The sequence below is a fragment of the Tauraco erythrolophus genome, chromosome 30, assembly GCF_009769465.1.
Source record: "Tauraco erythrolophus isolate bTauEry1 chromosome 30, bTauEry1.pri, whole genome shotgun sequence".
Taxonomy (NCBI): domain Eukaryota; kingdom Metazoa; phylum Chordata; class Aves; order Musophagiformes; family Musophagidae; genus Tauraco; species Tauraco erythrolophus.
In genome coordinates, this window is record NC_141494.1 from 1,250,761 (window position 1) to 1,265,420 (window position 14,660).

At 62.3% G+C, this 14,660-nt stretch overlaps 2 protein-coding genes across 8 annotated transcripts in view; one reads left to right on the forward strand and one right to left on the reverse strand.

Moving 5' to 3' along the window:
- Window positions 1–5,089: 5,089 nt before the first annotated feature.
- On the reverse strand, window positions 5,090–8,387 carry LTAP1 (lipid transport auxiliary protein 1). 4 transcript variants are annotated; one of them, XM_086628326.1, is made up of 7 exons: window positions 8,294–8,387; window positions 7,164–7,265; window positions 6,808–6,916; window positions 6,471–6,479; window positions 5,891–6,057; window positions 5,721–5,779; window positions 5,090–5,326 (listed from the first exon to the last, which is right to left on the reverse strand). In XM_086628326.1, the coding sequence occupies exons 1-7, from the start codon at window positions 8,360–8,362 to the stop codon at window positions 5,128–5,130; spliced, it is 714 nt and encodes a 237-aa protein (XP_086484452.1). In that variant the 5' UTR covers window positions 8,363–8,387; the 3' UTR covers window positions 5,090–5,127. The 4 variants fall into 4 exon arrangements, with proteins under 4 accessions (XP_086484452.1, XP_086484451.1, XP_086484454.1 ...); XM_086628325.1 differs by lacking the exon at window positions 6,471–6,479 and adding an exon at window positions 6,537–6,590; XM_086628328.1 differs by lacking the exon at window positions 7,164–7,265.
- A 194-nt stretch (window positions 8,388–8,581) lies between these two features.
- UBAP2L (ubiquitin associated protein 2 like) overlaps window positions 8,582–14,660 on the forward strand; it is a 29,629-nt gene continuing 23,550 nt past the window's right edge. For all 4 annotated transcript variants that reach the window (XM_086628427.1, XM_086628428.1, XM_086628429.1 and 1 more), the window contains exons 1-4: window positions 8,582–8,618; window positions 12,202–12,331; window positions 13,267–13,344; window positions 13,733–13,843. In XM_086628427.1, the coding sequence (XP_086484553.1) occupies window positions 12,242–12,331; window positions 13,267–13,344; window positions 13,733–13,843 (279 nt within the window). In that variant the 5' untranslated portion in view covers window positions 8,582–8,618; window positions 12,202–12,241. The remainder of the gene's footprint in view (window positions 8,619–12,201; window positions 12,332–13,266; window positions 13,345–13,732; window positions 13,844–14,660) is intronic.

Here is a 14,660-nt window from a genome sequence, read left to right on the forward strand (position 1 = left end):
GCAAGGGGCAGGCAGGGTGGCAGTGCTGCCCACTGCCCCGCTGCCCAGTTTATCAGCTCTGCCCTGCCCGCCGGTGCGGGGGCTTTGCCTTTCTTGGGCCGAGCTGCCTCCCCACCTTCCCAAAAAGTCTGTGCTCAGGCCCCATTGTCTGCCTGGGGGTGTCTGGGTGGCCGCAGCCTTATTTGGGCTCCTGGGGACAGCTGCGGCGGTTATAAAAAGCAGCGGCAGGTTTGCGAGCAGGGGGTCCCGCATTGTCCCAGTCGCCTGCCCCCCACCCCCCCGTGCAATGGGACACCCTGGCCAGCGTCACAGGGACACCGTGCTCCCACTCTGCACCCCACCGGGCGCTCGGGATGTGTTGGTGGCCCCTGGGCTGACATTTACCCATGCCCGGGGGCGGGATGGAAACCAGTGAGCTCAGCCCGGCGCTATTTTAAGAGCAGGGGCTTAGCGGCAGCCCCTGGCCCAAACTGGCTCAGCGGGGAGCAGCAGGGAGAGCCCAGCCCAACATCTAGGGAAGAGCCCCCCAGGAGCCCACCGAGCCTCCAGCCCGGCTCCGGCCGTGCTGGTTCTTGGCGGCGAGGCGGAAGATGTGGCTGGCAGCTGGAGGAGCAAATTCCTCAGGCGCCGGGAGGAATTCTCAGGGAAAGCAGCGGCGATTCCTACGCAGCCAAGGGATTAGCAGCCTCCTTGTGCCAGCCACAAGGTGCCACTGGCCCCGCGGGCCAAGTCGGGATGTCCCAAGGGGAAGACCCACTGCTCCTGTCCAGGGAAAGATTTTGGGCGCTGAGGGGATCAGCACCCAGGGAGCTGTGAGACGGAGACCAACCCTGGTGGCATCTCCCCACTCCCCGAGCAGGGTGCCCATGAAGGGCCCCAAGTGGCCGCTGCACCTCTGTGCCCTGGGAGCCGTAAATATCCCCGTGCACCGGACAGCGGAGCCGGCAGTGGGCATGGAGCCACACGCCTTTGTCCTGGGATCATCCCAGGCGCGAGCAGGGGGACAGGTGGTGAGTGTTGACCCCGCTGCCATCCCAAACCTCCACCAGCCCCCAGGGATGGCAGCTCCCAGCTCCCTCTCCCCTGCCCCACAGAGACGGGCATGGCGCGTGGGCAGACGGGTTTTATTGCAGCAGCTAGAGGGGCCAGGGGGTGTGGGAAGGGGCACGGAGGAACCCTCCTGCGCTGCCCCCCTGCCCGCAGGAAGGCACAGGTAGCATCTTGCCAGGTCAGCGCTGGGTCTCCCTGGCGCTGTAAGAATATGTTTGATATTTAGTTGGTTTTCCAATAAAACAACCTAATATCAAACATATCAGACAGAGGCAGGGGCAGGCGGAGGCAGGCTCCTGCGGGGCTCCGCTCCCTGCAAGAGAAGGAGAGAAGGAGAGGCTGAGGGCAGGGGGAGCGAGTTAACTCCTCGCTGTTTGCCCGGGCAGGACCCCCCCAGGCCACCCCTCGGGCAGCATCCCCAGCCTTGGTGTCTGGAGCTCACCTGGGTGGCTGCGCTGGCATTGGGATGCTCTGGGATCTGGTACCCAAGCAGGACATGTCCTGCAGTGGGGCCGAAGCCAGAGCAGGGCAGCACAGGCACAGCCTCCTGGCATGGCACGCCATGGCACAGCATGACATGGCCTGACACGGCATGGTATGGCATGGCACAGCATGGCATGGCATGGCATTGCCCACCCATCCCTGCGCGCCCGGGGCCGAGGGGACCCTACATCCGTCACTGCCTTACCTGGGCCGGCTCGGGGGCTCCTTGGCGGTCTGGCTCGGGGGGCCGCCCGGCAGCCGTTTATAACCGCGCTCAGCCGCACCCGGCAGGCGGATGCAGCCAGCGAGCGCCCCGGCCCTGCGCATGTGGCCTCGTTCCCATTAATTACCACCCATCGATGTCCCCCTGCCCCCTCCGTGGACCCCCGTGCCCTTGCCGCTGAGCGCTGCCGGTCGATACGGGTCGATGGCCCCGCGCCGCCTGCTCCTGCCCCCGGTCACACTCCACCGTCATTAGCGCGGCCGTCGATATCGGGGAGCCGGGCTCGTCCCGGTGGGCACCGCACCATCGAAGGGCTGCGCATGACCCTGCCCAAGGACGAGCCCCAGCCAGTTCTGGGGGGCTTCGCCCCACGTCCACCCTTCTGGGGTCCCCGTCCCCTCACTTGGGGGGAGCCACTGGGACCCCTGTGCACGGGAGCATTCCCTTTGCGGGGTCACTGCCTGTTGCCCTGCCCCATCGCTCGTGCAGATGCGGCCCCGTGGTGGGCACAGCTGGATGATGAAGGCAGGACCCCTGACCCGCTCTGTGTTGGCCGTTGGGACCTGGCGAGCAGCACGTGGGGTCTCTCGGGGTGCTGGGGGCACGTGTCTCCCCTCGCTGCGCTGGTGCTTCACTGCAGCGGGATGCGCTGACCTTGGCAATGGCATTGGGCACTTTGCAGAGGCTCAAATTTTGGGGGCCCAATGGGGCAGGACGTGGGGCAGCTGAAACCCAGTGCCAACAGAGGGACGGGGGCACAGCCCCTGCCCCGCTGCCTGCCTGGGCTGGGCAACCAGGGGCTCTGGCTCCACGGGAGCGGCAGGGCAAGGCGGGGAGGGTGGCAGCAGGGACAGCAGGGACACACGTGGCAGCAGCGTGGTGCCAGAAGCGTGCGTGTGGTGGCAGCTGATGTGATGCAACTTGACAGCAGAGCTAATGAAGGGTCATGGGTGGGGGGGTGCCAGCCCGGCGGCCCCCAGCCCTGTCAATAAGCAGAGCCAGGGCTGGCACTGATGGGCCCTGGGGCCGGGAGACACCAAGGTCAGGCGCAGGAAGCGGGGGCGGGAAGCGGGGGATGAGGCCCCCCCTGGCTGGGGAGCAGATGGGGGCTCAGGGGTGCCTGGATGGTGAGTGGGGCCAGGGAGCATCATACCCAGCCCGGACGGGCTCCTCTCCCCACTGCGACAGGGCTGCGCCACGCCGCTGGCAGCACTGTGCCGTGGAGAACGGGAGCGTGGGGACCACCCCAGCACGGCACGGCAGGATCTGTGCCCAGAGCGGGAAGAGCCATGAAGCACGCAGGGCTGCTGGAGGCACGCTGGCCCTGCTGCCATCTCCTGGCATGGCCATGGCAGGGACCGCATGTGCAGGAGCTGGCACATGGAGGGTCGCCAGCATCATTGCCGGATCGGATCCCAGTCCTGGCGATCATGCTGGGCTGCCCCTTCCCTCCACCTCCGCCCGGGGCTGTCCCACGTCCTGGCATGCAGGACACGCAGCCCTCAGCTTGCTCTACGTGTTGTGTTTTATTCTCAGCCGGGAAGCTGGGTGATGCCAGGCTGGTGCTGAGCCCCTCGGGCCAGGCACTCAGAGCCACTCTACAGAGGTGGCTTTCCCAAGCTGGTGCAGCTCCCGCTGGCACTACTGGTAACTCATCCTGGAGAACCTGGCGCAGGGCAGCTCAGTGGACCTGCTAGGCACAGGAGCTGGTGCTGAACCCCACCATCCCCCCAGCTCTCCAGTGCTGGGACACACGATCCCCAGGATGTGGTGCTGGAGCAGGATGAGGGGGGCACTTAACCCTGGCAGCACAGGGCTGGGTGCACCCAGCCATGCCCAACCCTTGCCCGGCCTCACCAGCAAGGTGCAACCCCAACTCCATGCTCTGCTGCAGCACCTGCCCACAGCTGCGAGGACACTGGGTGGGCAAGATGGGGTGCCAGGAGGACACCAGCGCCTGCTCCCTCTGCCGGCCCGCAGGGCTGGGTCCCAGGTCACCCCGTGCCAGGGTTCCCCCTCACCTGCTGCCCCTCAGCACAGGGGGTTCGGCCCCCAGGGATCCCTTTGCTGGCTCTGCCCCTCAGGCAGCCTCGCACAGGCTTTGTCAGGAGCTGCAACCATGGAAACGCGTTTGGGGGCTCCGGAGTTTAACCCACATGAGGGGGTCACTCCACCTCACTGTCCCCAGCTGCTGCTGGGACCCCCAGGACAGCCACCTTCTCCCTGATCCCACCTCCTCCTGCCACAGCGAGGGGGTCCGGCTGCTTGCCACTGCCACGGCCGGTGCGACAGGGACCCCGCAACCATCCTCCGCGCCAGCCATGCCAACAACACCCCGCTCACCGCGGCGGCTGCGCAGGGACAGACACGGGATCCCTGGATCCGGCGGGGAAGAGCTCCCCGCAGCCAGAGGCCAACGGCACGCATCCCGCTCGGGGTAACTGTCGTTTTATTAAACAGCAATTAAAAAGAGTGCAGAGGCCCAGTCGAGGGGCGGGGGTCCCCACCCCATGCAGTACACGCTGCGGTGACTGGCGAGCAGCGGGCGCTGGCAGGACACAGACGTCAAGTTGGGGGCCGCGAGCTTTCACCCCCAGGGGCTCGGCAGCCACTGGCACACGAGGCGCTGGTGAGAGTGGGAGGAAACACCCCCTTGGCAGGACAGACAGGAACATTCGAAGCTGGTATTTGTCTGCCCAAGACGTCCCCAAATGCCCAGTTGCAGGAGAAAAAAAAAAAAAAACCGAGTAGAAACCACAGCCCAAAGAGGCACCTCAGCCACCAAACTATTTACACTCCGTCCAGGCACCCTGGTGCACGGCCCGGGCACGCAGGCAGGCCGGGCATGCCTGGCTGAGAGCAGCAGGCAGCGATGGTGCCACATGGAAAAGAGCATTGACCCTTTGGAAAGAAGAGACGAGCGGCTCCAGAGCCCAACACCCACACAGACAGGACGGACGGACAACACCGGCCCCCGCTGACCGTCCCGGGGAAAGAAGACAGGTGGGGGAGAAGGCTGACTGGCATCCATGTCGTTCATAAATAAGCTAAAGCTGACCAGTTTATTCACAGGGCCGGGGCTCCAAGAGTTGCCGGACTCAAAGCCTCAAGCCTGAAGCATGTCCCACGCCTGCGGTGAGGGAGGCCGGACGGGCCGATCCCGTTCGGGTTCAGCAGGCGGGCACGCTGCTTCGGAACAGGCTCCTGGCGAGGGATGAGCGCCATCTCCAACGCCATCTCCAACGCCGTGCCAGAGGGAGAGCCGAGATCCCAACACTGCCTGCAAGCCGAGCCACGGCGAAAAACACCGGCTGCACCCAGCAAGGGGCTCCGCTGGCGGCAGGTCCCTGGAGCAGTGCTCCCTGTGCAGCTCACAGGGTGCTCTCCAGCGTGTTGTAGTTGTCCTTGAAGCTCTTCAGCTCCAGGAAGTGTTTGGCACGTTTGCTCTTCTGGTTGGAAGGCAGGTAGGTGACCTGGATGGTGGCGGGGTTAGAGACTTCGGGGGAGAGGGTGAGGTCCTTCGCTGCTGACTGGTGCTGCCGCTGGCTGCTGCCACCCCGGGCCTTGGTCCTGCAGGAAGAGGAGAGGGCACCGTCACAGCTCCACCCTGGAGGAGCCACTCGACCATCACATTGGTCTGTCCAACATGTGGCAGCTCTGCCCTCAGGGCAACAGTGCTCACTGCCGTTGGAAAACCAAGGCTGGCGCTTCTGCAAGTGCCAGGCACGGAGCCTGGCTGAGGTCCCTGGCTCGAAGCAGCCAGCAGGAGCAGGTACATAGATTGTGATTGAGTAGAAACCCAAAAACGCGTTAACGGATGGGCTGTCAGGAGTGAGTGAACCTGGAAGGACAGACGGGCACAAACAGCCCCAAACCCATCTCTGTTCAAGCCTCCACGATGGGCTGCTTGGGCCCAAGAAGCCACCAGCGCACCCCAGCCACACGCCCGGGCAACAACACTCACATGTTCGCCAGCTCATTCAGAGCATCCTGATACTTCAGGTATTCCGGTTTCCCAAAGACCTGGACATAAACAGAAAAGATCATGGAAAACCCGGCTGAGGTTACAGCGCAGCCTCGGTCCAGCCATCAGGCACCGCCGCAGGGGCCAGGCAATGTGGCACCAGGGCTTACCCCGGTGCCGTAGCGGGCACTCTCGTACCCATCCAGCAAGGTGTCGATCAAGGCTTTGCGGATGCCCTTGAAGGAGGTGCTGGTATTCCGCAGTTCCAGCAGGTAGGCACAGAAGTTCTTCCCTATTAAAGACTTTGGGTAGCGGCCCTCTGCGTGAAACGGGATTTCTGGAACACCAAGAGGCACAAAACCAGTGGCTGAAGCACAGGTGGAAACGCTTGTGTCCACCCACGATGCCAGACGTTGGCGGCTCCTTAAATTTCCCGCCACACACAGCTGGCCCCACCAACACCCCAGCCTGCACAGAGGCTCCTATCCATGTCCTCTCCCTGCCCACAGACGCCGGGACCCCACTGGCACCGCAGCCCAGCCCCATGGAGGCCCCGAGTCTGGCTCCGCAGGAGCTCCCCACGGATACCCCGGGACACGGGGCTGGAGCTGCCTCCCTTTGCCAACCGCTCCCAGCACGTTAGCAGAGCCGATCCCCGGGCCGCCAGCGCCGGTGTGACCCAAAAGTGACTGCTCTTCTCAAACGTGGACCTCGAGCTTCACCACGAGGCTGCTGGCCAACACGCCACACCCTTATTTCCTCCACCCACGTCTCTCTCCACCCTTCCCCTCCCACTCCTGCCCTGAGCTCCCTTACCAGATGTTCTGATGGCATCCAGCGCCTTCATCCTGTACAGGTAGTTATAGCAGCCTGGCAAACAGAAAACCCCAGCTGAAAGCTCTGCAAAGCCTGGCAGCGGGAGGGCGGTGGGGAAAGCCGCGCGCAGAGACACCATCTCGTGCCAGCTCGCCGACGGGACAGCTGCGGGAGGCCAGCGACGCGACTCGGAACAGGGGAACGCCCTGCGGCAGTGGGACCAGCACTGGATGGTGTCTCTGGTGGCCTCTGAGTGGGAGAGAGAGGGTACCTTGTGTCTCCAGCTGCAGAAGCCTGCTGTCGTCCTCAGCTAACAGCCGTGGCTCGTACTTGATGTCCTGCACCCTGGACAGTCGGATGTCGATTTCTTCCTTTAAATCCTGCACAGCCAGGAAAAAACAACATTCACAGAGCACTGGCTTTGTTTGTGGGATCACAAGGATGACAACAGGGATGTCCTGGGGTCCTCCAAAACAAGCCCGCCCCTCTCCAACCATCCGTCACCACGCTGAGCCCCTGGAGAGGTCTGATTTTGAAGCGGACTCTGCCTGCCCCGCCGGGCACGGGTGGGCGCGTGGGCGCAGGGGAGGGAGGACACGGCCCCGCCACGGGGCTGCGCGCACCCACCTTGGGCGCGTGCTGTCCGACGGGCACGTGGGGGCCGCGGCGGGACTTCATGGCGAAGCGCATAATCTGTCGTTTGACGAAGATGAACAGCAGCACGAAGACCTGGCGCGCCATGGCGGGGACAGGGGTCAGGCGCACCGAGCAGCACCCCGGGGGGGTCTCACGGTCAGCCTGTTCCAAACCCCACGGGCACCCCAGCGCCCCACAGACCCCTCAAGCACAGAGGTACCAGTTCAGCCCACCAGGAGCCCCATGGAGCCCCAGCCCGGCCCCACCAACACCCCAGTCTGCACAGGGGCTCTTACTCATGTCCTCTCCCTGCCCACAGATGCCGGGACCCCACCGGCACCACAGCCTGGCCCCGTGGGGGCCCCAAGTCTGGCTCCATGGGAATTCTCCATGGATACCCCAGGACACGGGGCTGGAGCTGGATTGACACTTCAGGCCCGGCTTCACAGGAGCCCCGTGGGCATGACAGGATCAGCCTCACAGGGGCCCACGGACATCCCGGCCCCACGAGAGCCCCACGGACACCCCGGGATCACCCTCACAGAGCCCCACAGACACCCCGGCCCCACGAGAGCCCCACGGACACCCCGCGATCACCCTCACAGAGCCCCACGGACACCCCGGCCCCACGAGAGCCCCACGGAACCCCACGGACACCCCGGGATCAGCCTCACAGAGCCCACGGACACCCCGGCCCCACGAGAGCCCCACGGACCCCCGGGATCGCCCTCACAGGGGCTCCACGGACACCCCGGCTCCACGGGAGCCCCACGGACACCCCGGGATCACCCTCACAGAGCCCCACAGACACCCCGCCCCCACGAGAGCCCCACGGACACCCCAGTCCCACGAGAGCCCGACGGACACCCCGGGATCAGCCTCACAGAGCCCCCCCAGGCACTCCGGCCCCACGGACACTCCCAGCCCAGCCCCACGGGTACCCCGGCCCCATGGAAGCCCCACGGACCCCCCGGGATCAGCCTCGCAAGGGCCCCACGGACACCCCCGGCCCAGCCCCGCGGACACCCCCGGGCCCACGGGAGCCCCTCAGACACCCCAGGATCAGCCTCGCAGGGGCCCCACGGACACCCCGTCCCCGCCCCGCCGGTCCCGCGGCTCACCAGGCTGCCGTAGGCCATCACCAGCACCACGTTGACCCCGGACAGCCAGTTGCTGCCGGCCCCCGCCATCCCCGGCCCGGCCCGGGGCCGCACAACATGGCGGCCGCCGAAGCCACTCCGCGCCCCCACCACGTGACAGGGAGAAGCGCGCCTCTCTCACGTGACGCGCCGCGCGCAGCGCCAGCCGAGCGCTCCCCCCCCCCCCCCCCCATCCCCGCCGCAAACCGCGCGCGTCACGTGGGTGAAGCCGCGCTGGCCCCGCCCCCGCGCCCCCGTCACGTGATGGGGCGGGCGCGCTGGTAGTTGTCAGTGTGCTGAGACTCAGGTAAAGTTGGCTGCGCGGAGGCGGCGGCGGCTCCGGTAACTGCGCGCGGCCCCTTTAAATCCCGCCCCCCCCCCTTCCCCCTCCGCCGCCGCCGCGCGCCCCTCGGCCGCCCCGCCCGGCCCGCCGCCGCCGCCCGCCCGGACGCGCCGGGGGCGGCCGCTGCGCCCCGCCGGGCCCCGCGCGGCCTAGTGGGCCGGGCCGCAGCCGGGGGCTGGCGTAGCGCGCGGCGCCGCCGCAGGTGAGGGCGGGCGGGCGGGCGGAGGAGGAGGAGGAGGGGGGGGAATGGCGGCCGCGGCCATGAGGGCGGAAGCGGCCCGCGCTCGCCCGCCTCCCCGGTGTGGGCCCGGCCTGGCGCCGCGCCGTCGCGAGGGCTCCCGCGGGCCCTCTCCGGTTCGCTGCCCGGTTCCCTCCCGCTCGCCCCCATTGTGTGCCGCGGGCTGGGCCGCCGGGAGCGCTGGGCCGCGGGACCGGGCGGCTCCGGCCCCGCCGCGCTCCCGGGGCTCTCCCGGCGCCGCCGCTGCCGGCGGTAACAATAGGAGTGGCGCTGCCCCGCTGCCGCCGCGCTCTCGGGGCTTCTCGCGTGCGACTGGGTTCCTCCGGGAGCGCCCCGGGGGGTGTTACCGGCGGCGGCCCCTCGGTGCGAGGCGGGCTCCGCGGCGCACGCAGAGCGCCCGGGCGGTGCCGGTTCGGTGGTCCCGGAGCTGCCCCGGGGCCGGTGCACGGCGCTTCCCTCCGTGCGACGTCGGGGCGCTCCGCCCGCACGGTCCCAGACGGCTGCGGCGGCTGGTGGGTCTTCCCAGTAAAGTGCCGCGCTGGGAAGTGCCGCCGAACTGGGGTTTCTGGTGGTGCATCCGGGGGCGCTGCCCCAAAACCTCGTACTCGGCACACGCGGGAATTATCCCGTTTGCAGCCAGGGTTTGTTTGCTCCGGAGGAAAACTCGTAGCCCTGATAAACCGATTTCCCAGGAAAGGGAAGGAAGCGTCAGGCTCCTTCGTGTCCTTGTTCTGCCCTGCGCTGCAGGAAAAGCGTTCTGAATGCTTCGCCCTGTGCTGTCCTTTCCTTTGGAGCTTTGCGCCCCTTTGTTGGAGGGGGATGGAAATACCAATTTTCTGTTTTAACAGATGAGGGAAACTGAGGCTGGGACGTGCTGGGACTCGCCCAGCAGGTCTGACACAGCCGGGGATAGCGGATGTGAGCGACAGATCCTTGTTCTAAAGCTGTAACTTACCTGAAACTTCTAATAAAGCAGACAGTTCCTTACGTTTCTGTATCACCTCTTTTTCCGGAGGCTCCACGCTTCCCGTTCCGTGTAGCCAAGACTTTCTTCTCTCTAGACGTGGAAGGTGAGGGGCGGTGTCGCCCAAAAAGGGGTAGCAGCTGCTTCGAAGAAAAGATACTGCACCCCGTGGCTGGGAAGCTGTTTGTTTTCCCGAAATCCTGTGCCAATGCGCCGCGTGCCTGTTGTCCCGAAACGGAAGCCCCAGCCTGGCTTAACGCCGTTTCTGTGGTGTGGATCAGCCACGGTTTGCTTTGGCCAGAATCAGCCTCTTTATTACACCCATTTTGGTGGATTTGTGTGGATTTGCTCTTTCAAAAAGAGGAAAAAAAAAAAAAGAAGTAAAACACTTTTGGTGAATACTTTGACCCAGTAAGCTCTCGCTGTTGTTACTTGTGTGTAATTCCATTACACAGAACGTAGTTCTTGTGTGTAATTCCGTTTCCAGTGTCGGGATAACCAAGGTTTGCCCCTGAGCTGTGCTGGAGTTACACAGTTGAGGAATAAACGAGCAGCAGCCGACTCCTCTTCCCTTGGCACCGCATGGGGCCGGGTCTCGGCAGGGTCAGGGCCTGGTGGTGTTTCTTGAAGAGATGTTTTTCTGGCGTTTTTTTGCATGAAAAAGAGAAAAATCGGTGTGGTTTGATAGTGGCAGAAATGCAACTGGGCAGAGCGGAGCGTGGCAGCTGTGGAACAATGCCCAGGCACTGCACAAAGGTTGCTGCTGGAACTGTGTCCCGTTGAAATCCCAGATTAAGTTCCTGCCAACGTGCAGGATTCCTTCCCTCTGGGCCCGTGGTTCTGCTGCCAGACTGGTTTGATGTGACAACTTGTTTGCGTGTGAAACGCTCGGAACTGGGCGAGACGTGGAGAGTGACAATAAATATGGTGGGGAAAACCTGTGTGGAGCACTGGAGGGATGGGATGGGATGGCGATGTGGCCAGGAGACTTCGGCTGCTCTGCCTGGGGGGGATGCCAGGCACAGTGCTCTTCCGTAAATCCGCTCCCTGGCACGCGCCACGGGGGCTCCTGGTGACCCACAGGCAGCCTGGATTGTTCCCTGCTAAGAAACCCGTGGAAAAGCTGGAAAACTGTTTTGTCACAAGGCATGGGTGGCCCCAAAGGGTGAACTTCTGAGGTTTTGTGGGATGCTGTGGGAGCAGTCGCGTTCGAAAACTTGTCTGCAAGTGCCCGCTGGGCGTTGGTGGGAGTGGTGGCGTGGGCATCGGGTGGTGTTCCGATTCGTATCCTGCAGACTGGATTTTCTGTCTGTGGCTCCCTGTGCCACGCAGGGAGCAGGAGCAGACCCTGCTGCGGTGGAGGAAGGTGTCGCAGTCCTGTTGACAAAATCTGGAAATGAGAAATTTATGATTACTGAGATTTTGGGGGCTCGGAAGTAGCAAGTCCTGCCCAGAGCCGTGGGATGTGCCTGGCACCCCTTGTGCCCAGGAGATGATAGGCAGGGCAAAACTGCTCCATGCTGATCCTCTTCTGACCATCCAGGCTGGTGCGAGGTTATAAAACTCCCCATGTTTTGGACACTCCGTTGTCTGGACTCTTACTGGGATTTTTTGCCTTAAGGAGCTACCTAACGACGTTCTGGCTGTCCTTGTTGACATCTAGTTCACTTTTTTTTTTGGTAATTTTTTAATCCAGAACACTCAGTAGAAGAAACCTTAACGTTTCCAGTTCTGGGGAATAATTGAAGCAAGCGAAAATGGGCATTTCTACAAAGGTGGTATTTTTTTTAAACAATATCCCCCAAACCTGTAGCACCACTTGTTACTGGAGAGTTTTTGCTTCCCCTGCCCTGCTTTGAAGGCAAGAAAGGAGAAGGGAAGTAGCTGGTGTGTCTGGAGTGTTCTGCTCTCAAAGTGGAGTTTCTTTAGAGCTTTTTTCCAAGTGTTCCTTGCTCCGTGATCACCACAGCTTCTCACAGCCCTGGTGGTGGCAAATCGTGCCCCCGAAATGTGTGTTTTTAGCAGCAAGTCATTACACCCTTTACCCCACGTCCTTCTGCCCCTGGGTCCCAGTCGCTGCCACTTGGATGCAGGTGCTGTTTCATTTGGAGCGCTCGGTCATGGTAGCGGTGGAGAAACCTCGGGAAGCACGGGTGGCCCTTTAGTTTTGGGACACGTGGAGGTGGCAGGCCGGCCTGCCGTGGGTTTTGGGGAAGTGGTGGGGAGGGTGGAGCCCTGTGCCGGCGTTACTGGCTGCCTCACCCACGGGACTGCTCAGTCTTGGTGCTGCCTTTTGTTGTTGGTCTCTAACAGCCCGTTCTCTCTCCTTCCCCGCCCCACCGCAGAGTTCTACCTTGTAAATACTGTTATTTGTATATACTGTAAATGATGACATCGGTGGGCACTACCCGAGCCAGGGGCAGCTGGGAGCAGACACAGACACAAAGCCAGACACAGCACAAGCAGCGGCCGCAGGTAAGGGCAGCGTCCCTGGAAACCAGTTAGGCGGGAGGTGGAGACCTGGCCCACCGCGACCGGCCGGGCTTCCCGCGTGCGGCAGGGTGCTGCTGGCAGAGCCGGGTCCCTCGGGCAGCCACTGGTGGTGGGATTTCCGTGTCGGCATCTCTGAGCAGGAGCCGAGGCTGAGATTTGGTTTTACTTCCCTCTGACCATTCCCTGGTTGCTTTCGTGACTGCAAGTGGCTGGGAAGCCACCTGCAGTGGGTCGTGATGTGCTGGTGGTGGTGAGGTCTGCCTCAAAATGGACGTGGCTTAGGTAGTTATCACCCGGTGCCGTGAGGCCGTCCAGAAGTACGTCCTTTTCTTCCGGACCCCCCTTGCTTATCATAGAATCACAGAATGGTTTGAGTTCAAAGGGACCTTCAGGATCATCCAGTTCCACCCCCCTGCCATGGGCAGGGACACCCTCCACTGCACCAGGTTGCTCAAAACCTCATCCAACCTGGCCTGGAACACTGCCAGGGATGGGGCAGCTACAACTTCTCTGGGCAACCTGGTCCAGTGCCTCAGCACCCTCAGAGGGAAGAATTTCTTCCTTAGATCTGATCTAAATCTCCCCTCTTTCAGTTTAAAGCCATTTCCGTGTGTCCCATCACTACACACCCTTGTGAAAAGTCCCTCTCCAGCTTTCCTTTAGGCCACCTTTAAATACTGGAAGGTCTCCCCAGAGCCTTCTCTTCTCCAGGCTGAACAACCCCAACTCTCTCGGCCAGTCGTCAGCTTGTTCCTCTTCTGTCTGACTTTGAAGCTTTCCTCTTCCTGCCCCTTGTTTGTGCCTCCTCTTCATCATAGTGATTCCTTTCCAGAGATCTCAGGGAAGCGGTGTGGAAGGTTTGTTGGAATTGCACCACTCTAACCTCCTCGTTCTCTCCCTGCGTTCCATCTCTTCAGGCCACCGCGGAACAGATTCGACTTGCACAGATGATTTCAGACCACAACGACGCTGACTTTGAGGAGAAGGTGAAACAGGTGAGTGCGGAAAGTGAGGGTGAACCCTGACGGGAAGGCAAGATGGATGTTGGGAGCATTGTGATGCTGGGGGGGTGGGAGAGACACGTCTGGCTGCCCCCTGAATTTCTTTGGACTGGCTTGTTCCCCAGCACACGGGGAACGGTGTTATCCTGAGAAAAAGAGGTTGTCGGTTGGGTTGCGGTGAAACAAGGGTAACTCAGAAATTCCCACTCAGTTACTCCTCATGGAGGGGACATAATTAAGCTGGGGAGACTCCCAAACCCTGACATTTCTTTGTAGGCTTTCTGGTTCGGGATTTAACTCGCTTGCCTCCTAAGAGATCCGTAGAGGTTTTGGTGCCTTCTTGCTTTGGAACATGCTGACCACGGTGTTGTCTTCTCCGCAGCTGATCGACATCACGGGCAAGAACCAGGACGAGTGTGTGATTGCTCTGCATGACTGCAACGGAGATGTTAACAGAGCCATCAACGTGCTGCTGGAGGGCAATCCGGACACGGTAGGATTGGGTCCTGTACATCTGGTGAGGCCTAGCTCGGTGTGACTGCGTGTTCGGAGACAGGACGTGCAGTAATGTCTAGATAACGAGAGCCGAAACGACCAGCAAACAGCATGTGGAGTGTGATGGTGCCCTGGCTTCTGAACGCTGCTCTCCGTAGGCTGGCACAGAGTACGAGTGGGCCCGCAGGAATAGAGGGGAAAAGGCAATAAGTCATTTACTTCCCATTCCTCTTGGATCCACGCGCTTTGACAACAGCATGGGGGCATCCACGTACGCTTTCACGCTGCCGTGAGAGTGAAGTAGCTTATCTCTTCCCACGGGGGCTCAGAGGGCTGTGTGGCAAGGCCAGAATGTGCCAGCTGTGGTTCCTTTCTGCTGCAGTGGTGCAGCTTTGTGTCTCTGGCCCTCAGCTCTCGCCTCTCGGCGATGCGTGGCTCGTGTGCCAGGGCCCATGCCAGCGTTTTGAGGGTCTCTGCTGCTTGTTTTCTGTGGAGTTGGGCTCAACCGCTGTCGCTCACACAGATGCCTGGCTCAGGCAGAGCCAAAGTCGGCTCTGGGAACAAGCTAGGAGGAACTAACTGGTTCCGCTGGTGTGCAGGATGTCGTTCATGTCGTGACAAAGACAGCAGGGGCGTAAGTTCTGTTACAGCCCAGTAAAAAGCCAACAAACATCAGATCCCTCCAAACTGCTGCTGACCAAACGTGTCCTCCCAGCACCCTGGTTTGTCTGAAGCTGATCCAGCTCTGTAGAGTCAAGGCTCTAAATATCACTTCAGAATATTATGTATTAGCTGTTTTTTTCCTCATTATTTGC